The sequence below is a fragment of the Pelodiscus sinensis genome, chromosome 9 (assembly GCF_049634645.1).
Source record: "Pelodiscus sinensis isolate JC-2024 chromosome 9, ASM4963464v1, whole genome shotgun sequence".
Lineage (NCBI taxonomy): Eukaryota > Metazoa > Chordata > Testudines > Trionychidae > Pelodiscus > Pelodiscus sinensis.
In genome coordinates this window covers 312,436-331,381 of record NC_134719.1, presented here as the reverse complement: position 1 = coordinate 331,381, position 18,946 = coordinate 312,436, and the positions used below count along the sequence as shown (strand labels likewise).

Here is an 18,946-nt window from a genome sequence, read left to right as displayed (position 1 = left end):
GCTGAGGCACGTTGTACCCACCGCGCCAGCAGGGACACGTACTGTAGCACACGGTACCCCTGGGCCGGGGACGTGGTACCCGCCGCGCCAGCAGGGACACGTACTGTAGCACACGGTACCCCTGGGCCGGGGACGTGGTACCTGCCGCGCCAGCAGGGGCACATTACACTGTGCCATTTTGGCTCGGATAGCCGCTGTCAGCCACAGCTGTGCTGCTGGACCAGTGCTGGCTGGTGGCCAGAGAGCCCGGGGTCTGCCTTGTGCAGCCGCTACCCACAGCTCCCTTTCCGTTTCCCCAGGGCCCTGCCACAGCTGTAGCCGTCCAGGGGCTGCGCCTGCCTGAGCCTCGCCGCGGTGCCCTGGCTGGCTATGGCAGCGCCCTCGTGCCCAGCCCGGCTGCAGCGTCTGCTTGCAGGAGAGGGCGCTGCCAGCCGGCTGCCTTTGGGCTAGTCAGTCTGGGGCTGGCTGGTGCCTCCTGCCCGCGTGGGGGTCTGCTCCCGCTGTGGGTTCTCCCGGGGGGGCCTGTCCGGGGCCGGGGAGCAGGGATCTCTGCGGGAGCAGCGGGGCGCCCGGCCGGAGACTGGCTGTCGGGTTCCCAGGCTGCTCTGCGGGCCGGGCCAGCCGCTGTTTGCCCCACGGCGGGAGGGGTCGCTCGGAGACTGCCTGCTCGCTTCCCTCCCTCCGGAGGGCTGCCAGCGTGGCTGCTCCAGAGCCAGGGCCGTGGCCTGTGCCCCGCCCGAGCTGTCCGCTGTCAGGCCGTGGTTGAGGGGGAAGCCCAGCCTGGCTGTTTGCCCTCCCCCTATAGCCTATTTCCTCTCCGCAGGCTGCCCCGCGGTGCCAGGGCCGCTGGCAGGGGCGGTTCCGGAGCCCACGCTCGGCGCCGGGGAGCTGGGCCCCCCCCCGTTGGGAAGGGAAGGGAAGGGTGGCCGGGCCTGGCCGTGGCAGTGGTGAGCGTGGCGGGAGGGCTCCCCCAGAGGGTCCAGTCCCCAGTTCTCCCTGGTGGAGAGGCTGTGGGGCCCAGGTCACCCTGTGGCGGGTCCCAATTGTAACCCCTTGTGCCCCCGGGCAGCGGGGCCTTGCCCTCAGCCCCTCCCCCCGAACCCGCTGCCCCGGGGCCGGAAGTGCCAGGCCGTGGCACTGGGGGCGTGGCGGGTGCTCTGGTGGGTCGGGCCCGGAGGCGCGGGGGGCGACAGCCTCTCTTCCCCGGCTGCTGGAGCCCCCGAGAGGCGTCTGGGTGTCTGGGCAGGGACTCGGGCGCCAGGAGACCGTTCCCTCTGGACGGAGGGCGGGGGGGAACCAGGCAGGGGCCCGGGGGCGGGGGCTGAACCAGGCGGGGGCCCGAGGGCGGGGGCTGAACCAGGCAGGGGGCGGGGGGGAACCAGGCGGGGGCCCGGGGGCGGGGGCTGAACCAGGCAGGGGGCGGGGGGGAACCAGGCGGGGGCCCGGGGGCGGGGGCTGAACCAGGCGGGGGCCCGGGGGCGGGGGCTGAACCAGGCAGGGGGGCGGGGGCTGCACCAGGCAGGGGGGCGGGGGCTGAACCAGGCAGGGGGGCGGGGGCTGAACCAGGCGGGGGCCCGGGGGCGGGGGCTGCACCAGGCAGGGGGCGGGGGGGAACCAGGCGGGGGCCTGGGGGCGGGGGCTGCACCAGGCAGGGGGCGGGGGGGAACCAGGCGGGGGGGCGGGGGCTGCACCAGGCAGGGGGGCGGGGGCTGAACCAGGCGGGGGCCCGGGGGCGGGGGCTGCACTGGCGCGAGGTGCCTAAGCCTGCGTGTGGATCTGGGCGTTGGGCCCACAAGTGCCGAGAGCCACGAGGGGCTCGGGTCTCCTGCCAGGGTGGGGCGAGCGGTGCAGCGGGGGGCCCCTGTGGGCGTTGGGGAGGGGCTGGACTCGGGCCCAGCCGGCAGCTGCCGTGTCGCCTGGCGTGGCACCCCTGCTTCCAGGAACCCAGCGTGACACGGGCCGGGCCGGGCCTCTGTCCTGCTTTTGTGCTTTCTCGAGGGGACTGGGGCCCCCCCCCGCCTTGGGGCAGCCAGGGCCAAACGGGATTTAATGGCGGCAGGGGTGCACAGAAGTCTGGGGGGGCCCTGCATGAAGGGGGGAGGGGGGGGGACTTGCACCGAGGGCGTCAGGCTCGTGGCTGCTGCCTGCCTTCCTGAGCGTGAGCCCCGTCAGTGCCGGCTGTGCCCCCCGCTGGTCCCCAGCCGCGGCCCCTCCTCCTCTGGCACTGACTGGGCAGCCGCCTGCCCCCGGCCGCGACTCGCCCGGTAACGGCCCCCACCCTGGCTCTGCCCCAGCACACTGCTGCCGGGCTGGGCACAGGCCTAGCGCCAGCCCTGTGCCGTCCGCGCCACCGCCAGCCTGCCCTGAGAGAGCCCCCCGCATCCCGCCGCAGGCCCTGGTGCAAGATCCTGCGTGTCGGGCCGCGGGCTCCACGCCAGGGCACGGACGAAGGGCTCTGCGGGCAAATGTCGAAGATGCTCGGGCGGCGAAAGCGCCGGGTCGGTGCTGGGCGGCCCATGGCCGGGGGCTCTCGGGTACGGAGCCGTCTGGTTGGGCTCAGAGCTGTGCTCCGGACTGGCCTGCGCCCGCGGGACACGCCGCCCACGGGAGCGCCCCGGAGCCCTGGCACGGGGCAGCCGGAGCCTGCGGAAGGCAGCTGCCAGCCGCCCGGCGCGCTAACCCGCTCTCTCTCTTCCAGGCGTACAGCTTTGCCATGGGGAGCTGGCCGAAGAACGGGCTCTTAGACATGAACAAAGGACTCAACCTGCAGCACATAGGCCGGCCCCACAGCGGGATCGGTGAGTGGCGCGGCCGGGCGACGGCAGGCTCAGGCGGGGGGGGGGATACACCTGGGTCATGTAAACTAAGGCCGGCGAGAATGTGGGCCTGCGCCCCGGCGGCATTCTCAGCAGCGTCAGCTGCCGCCCGTGTGCCAACTCCGTGTCCACAGGTGCCCCCCTCCCTGCATCCCGCTGTGACCTGTGACAGCTCCCCTCCGTCCACGGGGTGCCCCCGCCCTGCGCCCCGCCGTGACCTGTGCCAACTCCGTGTCCAGGGGTGCCCCCCGCCCTGCGCCCCGCCGTGACCTGTGCCAACTCCGTGTCCAGGGGTGCCCCCCGCCCTGCGCCCCGCCGTGACCTGTGCCAACTCCCCTCCATCCACAGGGTGCCCCCCGCTCTGTGCCCCGCCGTGACCTGTGCCAACTCCCCTCCGTCCACGGGGTGCCCCCGCCCTGCGCCCCGCCGTGACCTGTGCCAACTCCCCTCCGTCCACGGGGTGCCCCCGCCCTGCGCCCCGCCGTGACCTGTGCCAACTCCCCTCCGTCCACGGGGTGCCCCCGCCCTGCGCCCCGCCGTGACCTGTGCCAACTCCCCTCCGTCCACGGGGTGCCCCCCGCCCTGCGCCCCGCCGTGACCTGTGCCAACTCCCCTCCGTCCACGGGGTGCCCCCGCCCTGCGCCCCGCCGTGACCTGTGCCAACTCCGTGTCCAGGGGTGCCCCCCGCCCTGCGCCCCGCCGTGACCTGTGCCAACTCCCCTCCATCCACGGGGTGCCCCCGCCCTGCGCCCCGCCGTGACCTGTGCCAACTCCCCTCCGTCCACGGGGTGCCCCCGCCCTGCGCCCCGCCGTGACCTGTGCCAACTCCCCTCCGTCCACGGGGTGCCCCCCGCCCTGCGCCCCGCCGTGACCTGTGCCAACTCCCCTCCGTCCACGGGGTGCCCCCGCCCTGCGCCCCGCCGTGACCTGTGCCAACTCCGTGTCCAGGGGTGCCCCCCGCCCTGCGCCCCGCCGTGACCTGTGCCAACTCCGTGTCCAGGGGTGCCCCCCGCCCTGCGCCCCGCCGTGACCTGTGCCAACTCCCCTCCATCCACAGGGTGCCCCCCGCTCTGTGCCCCGCCGTGACCTGTGCCAACTCCCCTCCGTCCACGGGTGCCCCCGCCCTGCGCCCCGCCGTGACCTGTGCCAACTCCGTGTCCACGGGTGCCCCCCGCCCTGTGCCCCTCCGTGACCTGTGCCAACTCCCCTCCGTCCACGGGGTGCCCCCGCCCTGCGCCCCACCGTGACCTGTGCCAACTCCGTGTCCACGGCGTGCCCCCCGCTCCGTGCCCCGCCGTGACCTGTGCCAACTCCCCTCCATCCACAGGGTGCCCCCCGCTCTGTGCCCCGCCGTGACCTGTGCCAACTCCCCTCCGTCCACGGGTGCCCCCGCCCTGCGCCCCGCCGTGACCTGTGCCAACTCCGTGTCCACAGGTGCCCCCCGCCCTGTGCCCCGCCGTGACCTGTGCCAACTCCCCTCCGTCCACGGGGTGCCCCCGCCCTGCGCCCCACCGTGACCTGTGCCAACTCCCCTCCGTCCACGGGGTGCCCCCGCCCTGTGCCCCTCCGTGACCTGTGCCAACTCCCCTCCGTCCACGGGGTGCCCCCGCCCTGCGCCCCGCCGTGACCTGTGCCAACTCCGTGTCCACGGCGTGCCCCCCGCTCTGTGCCCCGCCGTGACCTGTGCCAACTCCCCTCCGTCCACGGGGTGCCCCCCGCCCTGCGTCCCGCCGTGACCTGTGCCAACTCCGTGTCCACGGGTGCCCCCGCCCTGCGCCCCACCGTGACCTGTGCCAACTCCCCTCCGTCCACGGGGTGCCCCCCGCCCTGCGTCCCGCCGTGACCTGTGCCAACTCCGTGTCCACGGGTGCCCCCGCCCTGCGCCCCGCCGTGTCCTGTGCCAACTCCCCTCCATCCACGGGGTGCCCCCGCCCTGCGCCCCGGTGTGTGCGTGGTCAGCAGCGCCAGTGATGGCTTGAGGGCATGGCCCAGCTGTTACGATCCCGTGGGCTGGGGGCCCCTGTCGGCCCCCTCCAGCCCATGCTGGGGATTGGCGGCTGGGGTCGTGCCGGGCTGGTGCTCTGCAGCCTCCCCGTGTCTTCCAGCCAGTGGCAGTCGGACACTGCAGGGGCTGCCTGTGTTGGCCCTGCGGGACCTGCCATAGGGTGGGGGAGCAGGATGCAGCGCGGTGCGGAGCCGGCCGGCTCATTTGCATCCGGGAGGCACGTGGTGTCTGGAACCGCAGGGGGGCATGTCCGGGTCAGTGGCCTTGCTGTGCGGGAGTGAGGGGCGCCAGGCGGGCTGGGGGCAGGAGGCTGTGGGGCAGAGTTAAGGGCTGTGTGTGGTCAGGAGCTAGTGCTGGGCCGGCAGGGGGCTGCTGGTGGGAACGGAGCCCTGGGCTGTGGGGCAGAGTTAAGGGCTGTGTGTGGTCAGGAGCTAGTGCTGGGCCGGCAGGGGGCTGCTGGTGAGAACGGAGCCCTGGGCTGTGGGGCAGAGTTAAGGGCTGTGTGTGGTCAGGAGCTAGTGCTGGGCCGGCAGGGGGCTGCTGGTGGGAACGGAGCCCTGGGCTGTGGGGCAGAGCTGTATCCCAGCCCCCCAGTGTTCTGCTCCCCCAGGTTAGAAAGGTGCTGCAGTTTCCTGCCCCCCGGCCTGGGAGCGTCCCTGCACCCGAGCCTGGAGGAAGCTGTTTAATATTGTTCCAAGGCTCTACCCACTAACCTCGCCAATCAATCCGCGTTAAGGAGATGAATTATTTAACACTCACCAGCTTTTAATTAGCAGGCTCCTTTTGAACTATGGATCTGGTTCCATTATTGACAGAGGGAGCATTAAAATTTGCTTCCTTGCCCGGTAGCACATTCATTTCGCTAGTGCGGGGCGGGGAGGGGTGCTCAGAATACAGGGGGTCTGGCAACTGCCCTCTCCACTTGGGCTCCGGTGTCTGAGCCTGGAGCCGGGAGCGGTGCAGGGGCCAGCGGCTGCCGTGGGCGCGTCTCCTTCTCCTGGCACATCCTGGGAGGGGCTGCTCTGCCGGCAGTTACCGCCTGCGTTTAGCAGAGCCTCGTTCGCTGGCCCCGCGAGGAACCCTTGGCAAGAGAGGTGTTTGTCCGCCCCAGTCGCTCTGCCCAGCCTGGGGGGTTTCCGCGAGGCAGCCTCTGGCGGGGGCACAGCGGCTCCGGCGTGACGCACAGGCCCTGAGGCTGGAGAGCCACCGTGGGGCGGCCACGGGGCCTTCTCGGAGCCCGGCGCGAGGCCCTGCGGAGCGCCCCTTCACAGCGCTGCGTGGAGGAGAGCTGACTCAACGGCTGCCCAGATCGGCAGGCCTCTGGCGTCCCCAGGCAGCCCGCGGGCCCGTGCCAGACTGAGCGACTGGGCGACAAAATGGCAAATGCAATTGAATGTTGCTAAATGCAGAGGAATGCCCGTTGGAAACCAGAATCCCGCTCTGCATACAACCTGATGGGGCTCATGTAGCTACAGCTGCGTGAGCGAGATCTGGGAGTCAGCGTGGAGCGTCCTCTGCAAACCCCCACTCGGTGGGCGCTGGCCGTCCCTCTTGGGGATCCTTAAAGCGGTGTTTCCCGCACGGCCGGGGTGCCGCACAGACACTCAGGGTTCCGCGAGGAAGTTCCACGACAATCACATTTTATGATTTAAAAATAACGATGAATCTTTACGCATGTCTGAATTGGAGTGAGAACCATTTGCATTGGTGTGTGCCACGATAACGCCAGCGTAGCCAGAGTGTGGGGCGATGATGAAACTACTCAGCACTGCGTGCACCGGCAGTTAGGGGTGCCATCGCCTGTTAGATACCCCCGTGAGTCCCCGTGCTCACTCTCCGGGAGCGTGGCTCACGTGGGTGACTGAATACAAGTGTGCTAGCGCCGCGTCGCACAGTCTGCTTTTTCAGCTCCATAGATGAGACTGTTCTTAGGGGTTCTGCAACATTCTTTCACGTTTAAAAGGGTTCCATGGCCAGATAAAACTGGGAAATAGTGGGACAGAGAATAAGCCCGAGAATATCTTAGTGCAGGGCTACTCAACACGTGGCCCGTGTGTTTGCGGCCCGCGGGGAGGTTTGGGTTTACACGGGGCTCAACATGCGACCCGCGGGGGGGATCCCTTGAACACGGCTGCCCCGGGAACACGCCCCACGACGGCGAGTCAATAGAAGGGTCTTCTGTTGATGCGCGCTTTAGTAGTTACGTTACTGGACGTCATTGTTCACTACAAGACTGTCATACAGGTGGGAATCGGGTGAATATTAGTACCAGCGGAACTGACTTCAATGGGGCCTGCATGATGGGTAGTCTTGCCTTAATCTTTGTATTCATGCCCATTGGTGTGAAAGAAGCTATTTGCATACATTTGCATATATATTTGCATGTACATGCAACCACACTTGAGTTGCGGCCGTCGCCATGTGCTGTGAGTATCATTATGGCCCTCCGGGCTTCCAAAGTTTTTACTGCCTCTGTATAAATCCATGGTATGCCCTCATCTTGAACACTGCCTCACCTCAACAAAGAGATCTTGGCACCGGGAAAGATTCAGAAAAGGGGAACACAAATGATGAGGGGTTTGGAATGGGTCCCGGATGAAGCGAGATTGAAGAGACTGGGACTTGTCCCCTTAGAAAAGAGGAGACTGAGGGGGGATAGGACAGAGGTCTATACAATCATGACTGGCCTGGAGAAAGTGAGTAATGAAGAGTTATTTACTTATTCCCACAATATAAGAACTAGGGGTCACCCAATGAAATTAACAGGCAGCAGGTTTAAAACAAAACAAAATTCCAGTGGATGAGAAGCTGGATGAGTCAACAGGGGGCCCTAGTAGCCAAGAAGGCGAATGGCATATTGAGGTGCATTAGGAGGAGCATGGCCAGCTGATCCAGAGATGTCATTATTCCTCTTTACTCGGCTCTGATGAGGCCACATCTGGAGTATTGTGTCTAGTTCCGGGCCCCCAATTACAGGAAGGATGTGGACGCATTGGAGAGGGTCCAGCGGAGGGCGACCAAAATGATTAGGGGGCTGGAGCATATGAGCTACGAGGAGAGGCTGAGGGAGCTGGGCTTGTTTAGCCTGCGGAAGAGAAGAGTGGGGGGGGGGTGAGAGAAACCTTCAACTTCCTGAGGGGAGGTTCCACAGAGGCTGGAGAGAGGCTGTTCTCAGTGGTGACAGATGCAGAACAAGGAGCAATGGGCTCAAGTTGTGGTGGGAGAGGTCCAGGTTAGAGATTAGGAAAAACTATTTCCCTAGGCGGGTGGGGAAGCACTGGGCTGGGTTACCTAGGGAAGCGGTGGAGTCTCCATCCCTAGAGGTGTTTAAGTCTCGGCTTGACCAAGCCCTGGCTGGGATGATTAAGTTGGGTTGGTCCTGCCTTGGGCAGGGGTTGGACTCGATGCCCCTGAGGTCTCTTCCAGCCCTGGGATTCTATGGTTCAAAGAAATGGACGTTTTTCTTCACTCAGCGCACAGTCAACCTGCGGGACGTGGTGAAGTCTAGGCCTTTAGCAGGGTTCCAAGAAGCGCCGGCTAGATCCATGGCGGTTAAGTCCGTTAAGGGCTGTTAGCCAGGCTGGGTAGGAACGGTGGGAATGGGCGACGGGAGGGATCCCTTGGTGATTCCCTGTTCTGTGTGTTCTCCCTGGGACACCCGGCCCTGGCCACTGCGGGCCGACAGGGCACTGGGCTGCATGGGCCCGTCTCACCGTTCTTGTGTTCATGACAAGTGGCGGCTGGAAGCAGGCGGGCGCTGGGGTGGCCAAAGAGCTGGCAGCACGGGCCCGTTGGCTAAGCAGCCCTGCCCAGCCCCAGCTGGGTGCAGCGAGAGAGCAGCCATGGAGCAGCTGGGGTCTTCCCACAGCGTCTGTGCCGCCTCCTCTTTCACAGGGTGGTGCCGCCCATAGAGACTACGAGTCCCAGCATGCAACAGGGCCTGCCCCTCCGCTCATGAGAGCTTGGATTCCCATGGCCCTGTGGGGGGAGACACGGCCCCTCCCCCGGCGCTCCGAGGGGCACTGGATTAAGGAGAATAGGGTCAGGCCTGAGCTTCCCAACGTATCCGAGATGGGGGGAGCCTGGGCGGGGGGGCTGGGTTGGGGGAGACTCAAGACCCCCGTTGGGCGTGTGTTGATGTGGGATGCTGGCGCTTCCGGAGCTCTGGCATGGAGGGCATCAGCCAGGGTCCGGGGACGTGACTTGCGCTCGCGGGAGCCTCCCTCCCTGGGCACGTGGCAGGAGAGCCCCCAAGGGGCCTGGCGCTCAGCCCCCAGCCCGCCGATGGGGGGCAACAGGGGCAGTTGCCCACTGCTGCTCTGGGAAGGGAGGAGGCGGCACCGTGGTCCAGGCGGCACTAAGTGCTGACAGCCCCTGGCCCCACCCCTTCTGCCTGAGGCCCCGCCCCTTTCGGGGCGTGGAGCCACAGTCCCCCCCGCGCCTTGCTCGGGCCCCGCGTAGGCTGTTGGCTCCCCCGCTCAGCACTGTGGGCAGGGCACCTCCAGCGTGAGCACGCTGCTGTTGTGCCACGCGCGGCCGGCGAGGCTCCGGCGCCCGGAGTCGGATGAGAGGTGGGTGGATGCCGAACCGCCCTCGCAGTGCTGCCACGGCCCCGCCCAGGCCCCCAGGGGTCACATTGCGATGAGCTGCGTCCCAGCGGACAAGGAAGCCGTCGTGAATCGCCACTTCCAGGCACACACAGAGCAGGGATTTTGCCCTCTCCGTGGCTCCCGTGTCCCAGTTCGTTCCATGCTGGTTTCCTTCCCCACTGCTCGGAGACTCGTGGCCACCGCCTGGTGCCTGCCCTGCAGGCTGAAGAGGGGTGTGCCGGCGCGTCGGGGACCCCCGATCCAGCACCCCCGTAGCAGCGAGATGGGACTCCGCCCGCCAGTAGAACAGGGGGGTTATTGCTTCTCCGGGATCCAGCCCAGCACAGACGTGATGTGGACGTAAGGAGGCAGGGGCTGGCTGCCCTAGACCCCTGGGGGCAGCGCTCCACCGGCCCCTGGACTCCCAGCACTCTGCTTAGTCTCTTCTCTTCATGGTTTCCCTGCAAAAAACTGCCCTGCCCCCAGCCAGGGGCCGTCTCCCCCTCCCTCCCTTTGTCTCCCCCGGGAAGAGCCTTGTTCCCTGCCCAGGCTGGGCCCAGGTGTCTGGGCCAATCCCCGTGTGGGGGAGTCTGTGGGAATCGCACAGCCCAGCGCAGGGGACCCGGTCACAGAGCAGACACCCCCCCGCCCGGCACAGGGGGTTTTACCTCCTCTCTGCCCCTTGGCAGCCTCCCTTCCCGCTCTGCTCCTGGGGCGCCTCCCGTCCCCCTCAAGCCTCCATTCCTGTCCCTCGTGGGGGGGCCTCCGACAGCCTGATCCGCACGAGGGTCTGCCCCCCGCCAGCTGAACCCCCAGCCCCAGTGCAGGAGCCCTTGCGGCCATTCTGGGTTCCTCTGGAGCCAGGCTTCGGTTCCGGACTGGCTCTGGCTGCGGGGGACGGAGGCTCCCGGGCGGCGGCTGTCCCGGGGGTCCTCGGCGGGCTGTTGCTTTGTGGGGGCGGGGTGACTCAGGGCTGCGAGTGGACCCGGCAGGTGTGTTTAGCACGGGGACCCTGCGTGCCGACCCAGGGCTGGCCCTGCCGTATAGCACACACAGCAAGCGCTGTCCCCCCGTGGCCACCGGCCTGCCGTGGTCGGACTGAGCCGGTCCTTCAGTAGCAGCCAGCTCCCGGGGCTGTGACTGGCGGCCGTGCACTGCTGCGCCCCTGGTGGGGCCAGGAGCAGGCGCTGGCTCGGGGCTACCGGACCTGGAGACTTTGGGCTCCAGTGAGGGGAGGAGGCTGAGAGGGACCTGGCCCCGGGCTGCACCTGCTGTGCCGGTACGGGAAGGCCAGGGACCCGGCCAGCCATGCTGGGCATGCCCCTTTCTTGGGACAGGGCCTGGACCCGGGTCTGTGCCGGGGAGGGGAGGGGTTCGCGGGCCTGGGTGCTTTGGGGGCTGAGCGAATGGGGGCGTCTGAGGCCGAAGCGCTGCCGCTCCGCACGCCGGTGGGTAAAGCCTGGAGTCACTCGTGAGCCTCCCGGCGCCGAGCCCCTCCCCCCAGGCCCGCGGACAGGCTCCGGCGCCATTGGACTCGCTCCCTGGAGTACCCCGAGCACTGCCGACATAAACGGCAGCCAGGCTGCGCCGCCGGCCCCACGTAGCTGGCCCGCCACGTGCCGTCCGCCTCCCGGAAAAGCCTCCCTGTTTTCAAGGGTCAGCGGCCCGTCTGGCGAGAGAGGTGGCGTGCGGCTCTGCCTTTCTAGCTCCCTCCCCTCGGGCCCTGCGGGGTGTGGGGCGGCGAGGGGGGTGCACTGTTCCTGCGCCGGAGCATTAATTAGGCCTCGCGCGGAAGAGGAATTGCCTGGTTTTAACAGGGAGGTTAATGGGCTGCTCACAGAGTAGACAGTTTTAATGAGCTTCAAGTCGCCGTGCAGCGAGTGTACTCTGCGTGCTAAAAGGGTCACGCGGCAGTAGTTTGATGTGGATTGTCTCCTGGCCCCCGGTGTCAGAGGTGAGCGTCTGTCAGAGTCCAGGCAGAGCGCGTTTACTTAGTGACACGATTCTAATTAACTCCCCCGGAGCCGGGGGAGCCGGGGAGCCGGCTGGGGTGCAGCCCGGCAGCTCACAAACCCCTCGCCCTGGACGGGCCTGAGCTTCCCGGCTTTGCGTCAGCTCTCCGCCGCCCTTCCTCCCTCGTTAGGGCCTGAGCTCCCTCCAGCTTTCTGCCCCCTGTGCGCACACGCCGCCCTTTCCTCTGCGAGCTCTCACACAGCACACCTGGAGCCTCCGCTTGCCTGGGGCGCGTCACACCCAGCATCTCTCTAGCTGGACCGGCAGGGGCCTGGCCATCTGACGCCAGCACCCATCCTCAGCAGGGATGGTTCCCACATGGGTGTGCACACCGGGAGGGCGGCCTGTGCGATGGGCTGCGAAGAGAAACCCTTAGGTAGCTACGCCATGATAGGCAGCAGGTTTAAAAGAAACCAAAGGAAGTACTACTTCACGCAGCGCACACAACCTGTGGAACTCCTTGCCACAGGATGTTGTGAAGACCAGGACTTGAACAGGGTTCAAAAAAAGAACCTAGATAGGTTCATGGAGGTTAGGTCCATCAACGGCTGTTAGCCAGGATGGGTAGGTATGGCGTCCCCGGCCTCTGTTTGTCTGGGACTGGGCGGCAGGGGAGGGATCACGTGATGAGTCCCTGTTGTGATCCCTCCCTCTGGGCCCCCGGCACTGGCCGCTGTGGGCAGACAGGACCCTGGGCGAGATGGACTTTGGTCTGACCCAGCCTGATGGGGACGGCTCTGATCCCAGCTGCCCAGGCTGCCCGGCCTGTGCCTCGCTGCTGATTGCTCTGTGGGGGCCCCGAAGGACCCACGCCCGAGGCAGCCCCGCCCAGGTGCTCCTAGTCACAGTGCGAGGGCCGACAGCCAGAGGGCACGGGCAGGCGGGGCCCGGAGCACACGGAGCCGGTAGCTGGGTCTTGGCCGGCCCAGGCGGATGCGCAGGATCCTGGAAGGAGGATGGGTGCAGGGAGGTGTCCCTCGACCGTGCTCCCCTCCCGCCTGAGTTCCCCCGATAGCCGTGTCAGCCTTGGCTTTCCCTGCAGGCCAGTGTCTCCTGGAGGCTTGGCCCGGAGGCAGCGGCAGTGGCTGGGTAGCAGGGTTACCGCCCAGCCCCCGGCTGCAGGAGAGTCCCCGTTGCCAGGGCATGGCGCTGCCGGGGGGGACGCAGGCCCATGGATGGGACAGGGCTGGTCGGGAGCCCCTGAGAACAGACTTGCCCTCTCGGGGCCTGAGGGCCCCTCGTCTGAGGCACCGGTTGGCCCCTGGGGGGGTATCCCTGGACACAGGCGGCCCCCAGGTGCAGGTATCCCTGGTGCCCAGCTGCTGGTCTGACCCGTGGGCCCCACACGGATGCCGGCCCCGTCCCACGGCGCAGCCTGACGACGCTTGGCCTGGGTGCCGGTGGCGTCATGGGGAACCGGCCCGGCCCTGTGTCAACGGAGGGAGTGTGCCAGGCCCACGTGGAGCTCCGCACCACTCCGGGGCTGACTGCGCCGCCATGGGGCGTGGCCACGGGTGGCTCTCCCATGCACGTGGCCCACGGTCCGGGGGGGGCGGGACACGACTCCCAGTTAAATAATTAAAAGAGACTCGAGTAAAACTCCACAGAAATGTCATCAAACGAGCAGTGTCATGTTGAATTAGTGCTTGCAAAGGTCAGCGGCGCCGGAACAGGTGGAGCGGATGCGCAGTGTGGCGGGCAGGCGAGCGAGCCCGCGCAGGCAGGCGGGGAGGGGCGAGCCGGGCGGGCGAGGCCGGGCCGGGGGGCGCTGGGCCCGCGGTGCCCTGGCGGGGGCTGGGGGGGAGGCAGGCGGGCCTGGCCGGGGTGGCGGGACGCGGGCGAGCGATTGTCAGAGTCCAGTCAGAGCACATTAACGTGGTGACATGATTCTAATTAACTCCTGGGAGAGGTGTCACAGCTGGGAAGGCAGCGAGCGGAGACGAGCTTTTAGAAAAGAAAAAAGCAACGTGCCAGTCCCCTGTCTTTGTACTCCCCGCGCCCCCTCCGCGGAGGAGAGCATCTAACAATAATTAGGATGTCTGGCTGCCTGGGAACCTGAGCCGGGCTCTTGTGCTTTCAGTCATTTCAGTTTTCGACATCTCTCTGAAGGGACTCGGTGGCACAGCGCATTCCTGCGCCTCACCGCCAGCCCCTCTCCCACCGCGCCCGCGCCGCCTTTTCCCCGCCGCGGCGGGGGGCATGTTCTGATCACGGCAGCGCTGTTCCCGGCCGCGCCACAATGGGAAACTCAAGGTCTTTCAGCTGTTTCCTGCCGCTCACAAAGGAGGCGCGAGGAAAGAAAGGGAAGGAAAGGAAAGGAAAGGAAAGGAAAGGAAAGGAAAGGAAAGCTGCTGGAGTGCGTGTCGGCTGCGCGCGCCCCTCCGGCTTCCCCGGCCGGCAGTGGAGTGTCGCTTGCGCCTGCCTGTGCCAGGGATGCGCCGGCCGGGTCCCGCTGGGGTGGGTGGCGTGCGGCTCCCTGCGGGCGCGGCATTCGGCCCCGGGGCCGGGATGTCTTGGGACGCTCCTTCCCCTGGTGCAGCGCTGGCTCCCTCGGGATGCCGGTGTCAGCCCCTTGTGCCGGCATCCCCTTGCCCTGCCTCGCCCCCTCACTCTGCCTCACCCTGCCGCCCCCTCACTCCTCGCCCTGCCGCCCCCTCGCCCTGCCTCGCCCTGCCGCCCCCTCGCCCTGCCTCGCCCTGCCGCCCCCTCACTCCTCGCCCTGCCGCCCCCTCACTCCTCACCCTGCCGCCCACTCGCCCTGCCTCGCCCTGCCGCCCCCTCACTCCTCGCCCTGCCTCGCCCCCTCGCCCTGCCGCCCCCTCACTCCTCGCCCTGCCGCGCCCCCTCGCCCTGCCGCCCCCTCACTCCTCGCCCTGCCTCACCCCCTCGCCCTGCCACCCCCTCACTCCTCGCCCTGCCTCGCCCCCTCACTCCTCGCCCTGCCTCGCCCCCTCGCCCTGCCGCCCCCTCACTCCTCGCCCTGCCTCGCCCCCTCGCCCTGCCACTCCCTCACTCCTCGCCCTGCCTCGCCCCCTCGCCCTGCCTCGCCCTGCCGCCCCCTCACTCCTCGCCCCCTCGCTCTGCCGCCCCCTCACTCCTCGCCCTGCCTCGCCCCCTCGCCCTGCCTCGCCCCCTCGCCCTGCCACCCCCTCACTCCTCGCCCTGCCTTGCCCCCTCACTCCTCGCCCTGCCTCGCCCCCTCGCCCTGCCGCTTCCTCACTCCTCGCCCTGCCTCGCCCCCTCGCCCTGCCACCCCCTCACTCCTCGCCCTGCCTCGCCCCCTCACTCTGCCGCCCCCTCACTCCTCGCCCTGCCTCGCCCCCTCGCCCTGCCACTCCCTCATTCCTCGCCCCCTCGCCCTGCCGCTTCCTCACTCCTCGCCCCCTCGCCCTGCCACCCCCTCACTCCTCGCCCTGCCTCGCCCCCTCGCCCTGCCACCCCCTCACTCCTCACGCTGCCTCGCCCCCTCGCCCTGCCGCTCCCTCACTCCTCGCCCTGCCTCGCCCCCTCGCCCTGCCGCCCCCTCACTCCTCGCCCTGCCTCGCCCCCTCGCCCTGCCACCCCCTCACTCCTCGCCCTGCCTCGCCCCCTCACCCTGCCGCCCCCTCACTCCTCGCCCTGCCTCGCCCCCTCGCCCTGCCACCCCCTCACTCCTCGCCCTGCCTCGCCCCCTCGCCCTGCCACCCCCTCACTCCTCGCCCCCTCGCCCTGCCACCCCCTCACTCCTCGCCCTGCCTCGCCCCCTCGCCCTGCCACCCCCTCACTCCTCGCCCTGCCTCGCCCCACCTCGCGCCGTCGCCCTGCCTCACCCCTGCTGATTGACCTGCTCCCCACCTGGGGTTCCCCCCAGCCCTGCCGGTGCCCCTTGTTCTGACCCACAGCTCCCGGCTGGCCCAGCCCGGGCTCCCCCTGCAACTCCACCCTCGCTCTAACCACTGCTCCCGGCTGTTGCGTGAAGCCCCATGGCTGTGGCTCTCTTCCTGCAGGCAATCCCGGTGCAGGAGGCCAGGCCGGCTTGGCCAAGTGCCGCTGGGCGCCAGTTTCAGAGCAGGCCTGGGGCGCGGCGCGTGGCCAGGCGAGGATGCAGCCGGGCCGGGGGAGGGTCCCTTTTACCACAGTAGTGATGGGCGCGGGGCCTCCCTCCTTCCACCGCGGCGCAGCAGGGCCCTCCCGCCGGCTAGCGTGGGGAGAGCCCAGGTGCCACGCACCGGCCATGCACGGGGTTCAGAGATGCCGCAGAATAACCCCGTGGGGACGCACACGGGGGGGCCCGTCAGCCCCCCCAAACGCCCCCCTTTGCGCTGCCGTGCCCGTTGCTAACAGCCCAGGGGGGCCGCCGGGAGCCCCCATCGTAACGTCCGCGCTTCAGGAGCACAGCTGGGCCGGGGGCCTGCAGGACACGCCGGCTTTGAGCTGGGGCCGTGGCCGCGCAGCCTGGGACAGTGTGGGGAGCCTCGTTGGAGGGGCGCGACGGCCAGGCGCTGGCAGCTGTCCCCGGTCACCTTGGGAGAAAGCTGGCAGAGGTGCGGGGAGAGAGACTCGTCTCCTGACAGGCCCCCTCGATGGCCGTACGGGGACTCTAGGAATCAGATCATTAGGACGTGTGAAAGCTGCGACCCTCAGCGGAGTCCTTGGCTTAATCTGTGTTTTCCCTTAAAGACATCGGTAGCTACAATCTCTGCCCCCCTCCCCCCCCGCCCGCCCCTGTCTGTCTCCGTATCTCCTGTCAGCCCCCCGCAGCCGTAACTGACAAAGAAATCAGAAAGCGAGATCAATGCCGTCCAAATTAGCACTTGGAGATAGACGGTGCTGGGGATGTCAGAGCCTGACCCGGCTGATCCGCCAGCCCCCGCCAGTGATATTATGCAAATTGCATCCATCTGGCAGAGCCCACGCCACGGAGCGCGGAGCCGGGCGGGCGCGTGCCGCCGTGTGCTGGGCCGGGGATAGAGCGCGAGGTGATTGACAGGGCAGATAAGGTGATGCACTGCGCATTTGTGCTCCTGGGCGGATTAAGACCCAAACTCCAGATGAGAGATAACCAGGCTTCAGTCTGCTTTTATTTGATTCCTTATCCCCCTCCCCGCCAGCGTCCTTCCCGCAAAACCCCTCTCTGCTCTGATCCTCATGCCATTAGCCCCGCTGGCCGTTGTGCAGGAGAGGAAAAGTTGGAGAAGGAAAGCAACCGGAAAAAAAAAGGCAGCTGCTTAAAAGACAGCGATAATGGGAGCCCAGATAATAGAAATCTCAAATGACGGTGATCGCCTTGTTAAGAAGTTTGAAAATACTGCCAGCTAGTCCTTAATGAGAGAAATATGGCTGTTAGTTAGTGAAGGAGGAGGGATTGGACCTTGTTTCAAGATCTGTAGCTCCCGCATCAAAGAGGTGCTGGCTGTTTCATTTCCAAATCTCGCTCCTCTGCCTGGTATTAAAAATAGTTGTTAGAGGCTTTGGCTTGCCGGGCTATTCCTTTGGCTGCCTGCTCTCCCTCCGCCTCCCCCAGGAGACGTGGCTAGGAGAGGCATTGGGAGGCTGTGATGGACCGGGCCGGGTCTGGGCACAGCTGAGGGCGCCCGCTCAGGGCGAATTGCTCAAAATAGGGGCTCCTTATAGCCCCCAGACTGGAGACCTCTCCAAACCGGCCACACACCAGTTCCACAGAGCGCTCCAGCCACCTGTCTGAAGCCTCACAGGCAAAACCCCTCCGACACCCCAGCAATATCTGTGCCCCAAATGGCCCCGGGCCTCATACACAGGTGGGGGGTCCTAGCACCCAATCCCACCTACCCCGAACAAGTTCTGTCCAGTCCCAAGAAACCAGCCACAGATCCCTGGTCAATTTACCCTCTGGACCTTACCCACAAATCACGCTAGGCCAATCCTTTAGTATCTAACAACTAAAGGTTTATTATCACAAGAAAGAAAAGCAGGAGAGTGAGGTTACTAAAGTATCATACGTTACATGCATCGAATCTCCCAGTTCTCACTGCAGGCTCCAGCAGAGATGTCACAGCTGCTGGTTTAAAAGTCCTTGGTGCACATCCTATGCCAGGATGGGTCCACAGTTCTTCCCGGCTCGTGATTCACTGCGAGGCCACATCTGGGGTCAGGAGCAGATCTGAGTCCAACATGGAGTCGGCCACCTGGCATATTTATCCCTCCTTCCAGGTTTCTTCCAAGCTGGAGGGAGTCACGTGGCCAGTGGCCAGGGGTGTCTTTGGCCTTCAGAGGCCCATTGCTGGAGCTTTGCTCATTAGCACGTCCATAGGCAAACAGTCCTATCCCATTACTCAAGCACATTCAGACCAGTCTCCACACCGCGTCCAGACCCCTGACTCCGCACACAGACATTGTACAGATCTATGAAGAGCAGACACAGAGTCAGAAGAAAGTAGCTTTTGTTTGACCCCTCACATGGCCCCTTTGTGCCACTTTTGGGACAAACACCCCCCACGGGTGCAGCAGTGACCCGGCTGCGCCCCTCACAATCCAGTAACGTGACAGAGACTGTTCCAGGCCTGGGGTGGATGGGGGGGACTATCTCACTCCTGCCAGGGGTGAAGCGCTTGTGCCAGCCCGTTGGGTTGGGCGATGGCTGTGACCTTGCGCAATGGTCTGTCCACCCCGTGTGGCCCTGCGCCCCCAGCAGAGACACCGCACACGGCCACCCGCGGCCCGGGGCGTGTGTGCCAGGGCGGGGGCGCTGCTGGGTCCCGGGTAGGAACAGGCCTGCGTTTGCGAGGGGGTGGATAGAGCGGCCTGGGTCTCTGCCTCAGCTGCCCAGCTTGGGAAGGGCTCTCCTATCGCTGCAGCGTCCGTGTGTCGCCGTCTTGGCTTCTCACACTGACTCGTGACAGACCCGCGGGGGCCCCGATTCCTTCCTTCTCCATCGGTGGCCACGGTCCCGTCTCCTCAGACTTGAGGCCTGGACACGGTCCCCCTGGGGAAGGGGAGACAGCTGGGGGCCCTGCTGCTGTCCACGGGCATGGGCCTTTCTTTGTCTGCTCCCTTAGGAGCCGTCCGAGCGGCCGGCCGACGAGTGGCCGCAGGAAGCGGAGACAGAAAGGAGCCCAGGGAGAGCGGGCAGCCGACGGACTGTGGGGCAGAGGCCGAGGGGAGAAAAGGGCCGGCGCTAACCCAGCTCGGGCAGGCTATGGGGCAGCTAAGAACAGCCGCCCCCTGCCACACCCAGGGTGGGCAGAGACCTCGGGTCATTGAGTCCAGCCCCCTGCCCAAGGTAGGACCAGCCCCAACTCAATCAACCCGGCCAGGGCTTTGTCAAGCCGAGACTTAAACACCCCTAGGGATGGAGACTCCACCCCCGCCCTAGGGAACCCAGCCCAGCACCTCCCCACCCGCCTAGGGAAATCGTTTTTCCTAATATCCAACCTAGACCTCCCCTACTGCAACTTGAGCCCATCGCTCCTTGTTCTGCCTCTGACCCCACTGAGAACAGCCTCTCGCCAGACTCTTTGGAACCCCCCTTCAGGAAGTTGAAGGCTGCTCTCAAATCCCCCCTCACT

The 18,946-nt window shown here is 66.8% G+C and overlaps 1 protein-coding gene across 4 annotated transcripts in view; it reads left to right on the top strand.

Moving 5' to 3' along the window:
- The window catches only part of ERI3 (ERI1 exoribonuclease family member 3), a 187,263-nt gene that overhangs the window by 127,297 nt on the left and 41,020 nt on the right, over positions 1 to 18,946 (top strand). For all 4 annotated transcript variants that reach the window (XR_012905823.1, XM_075935805.1, XM_075935806.1 and 1 more), the window contains one exon: positions 2,699 to 2,798. Coding sequence is in view for 3 of the 4 variants with exons in the window: in XM_075935805.1 (XP_075791920.1) it covers positions 2,699 to 2,798 (100 nt within the window). In the remaining variant the exon portion in view is untranslated. Of the gene's footprint in view, positions 1 to 2,698; positions 2,799 to 18,946 lie in introns of those variants that run through there.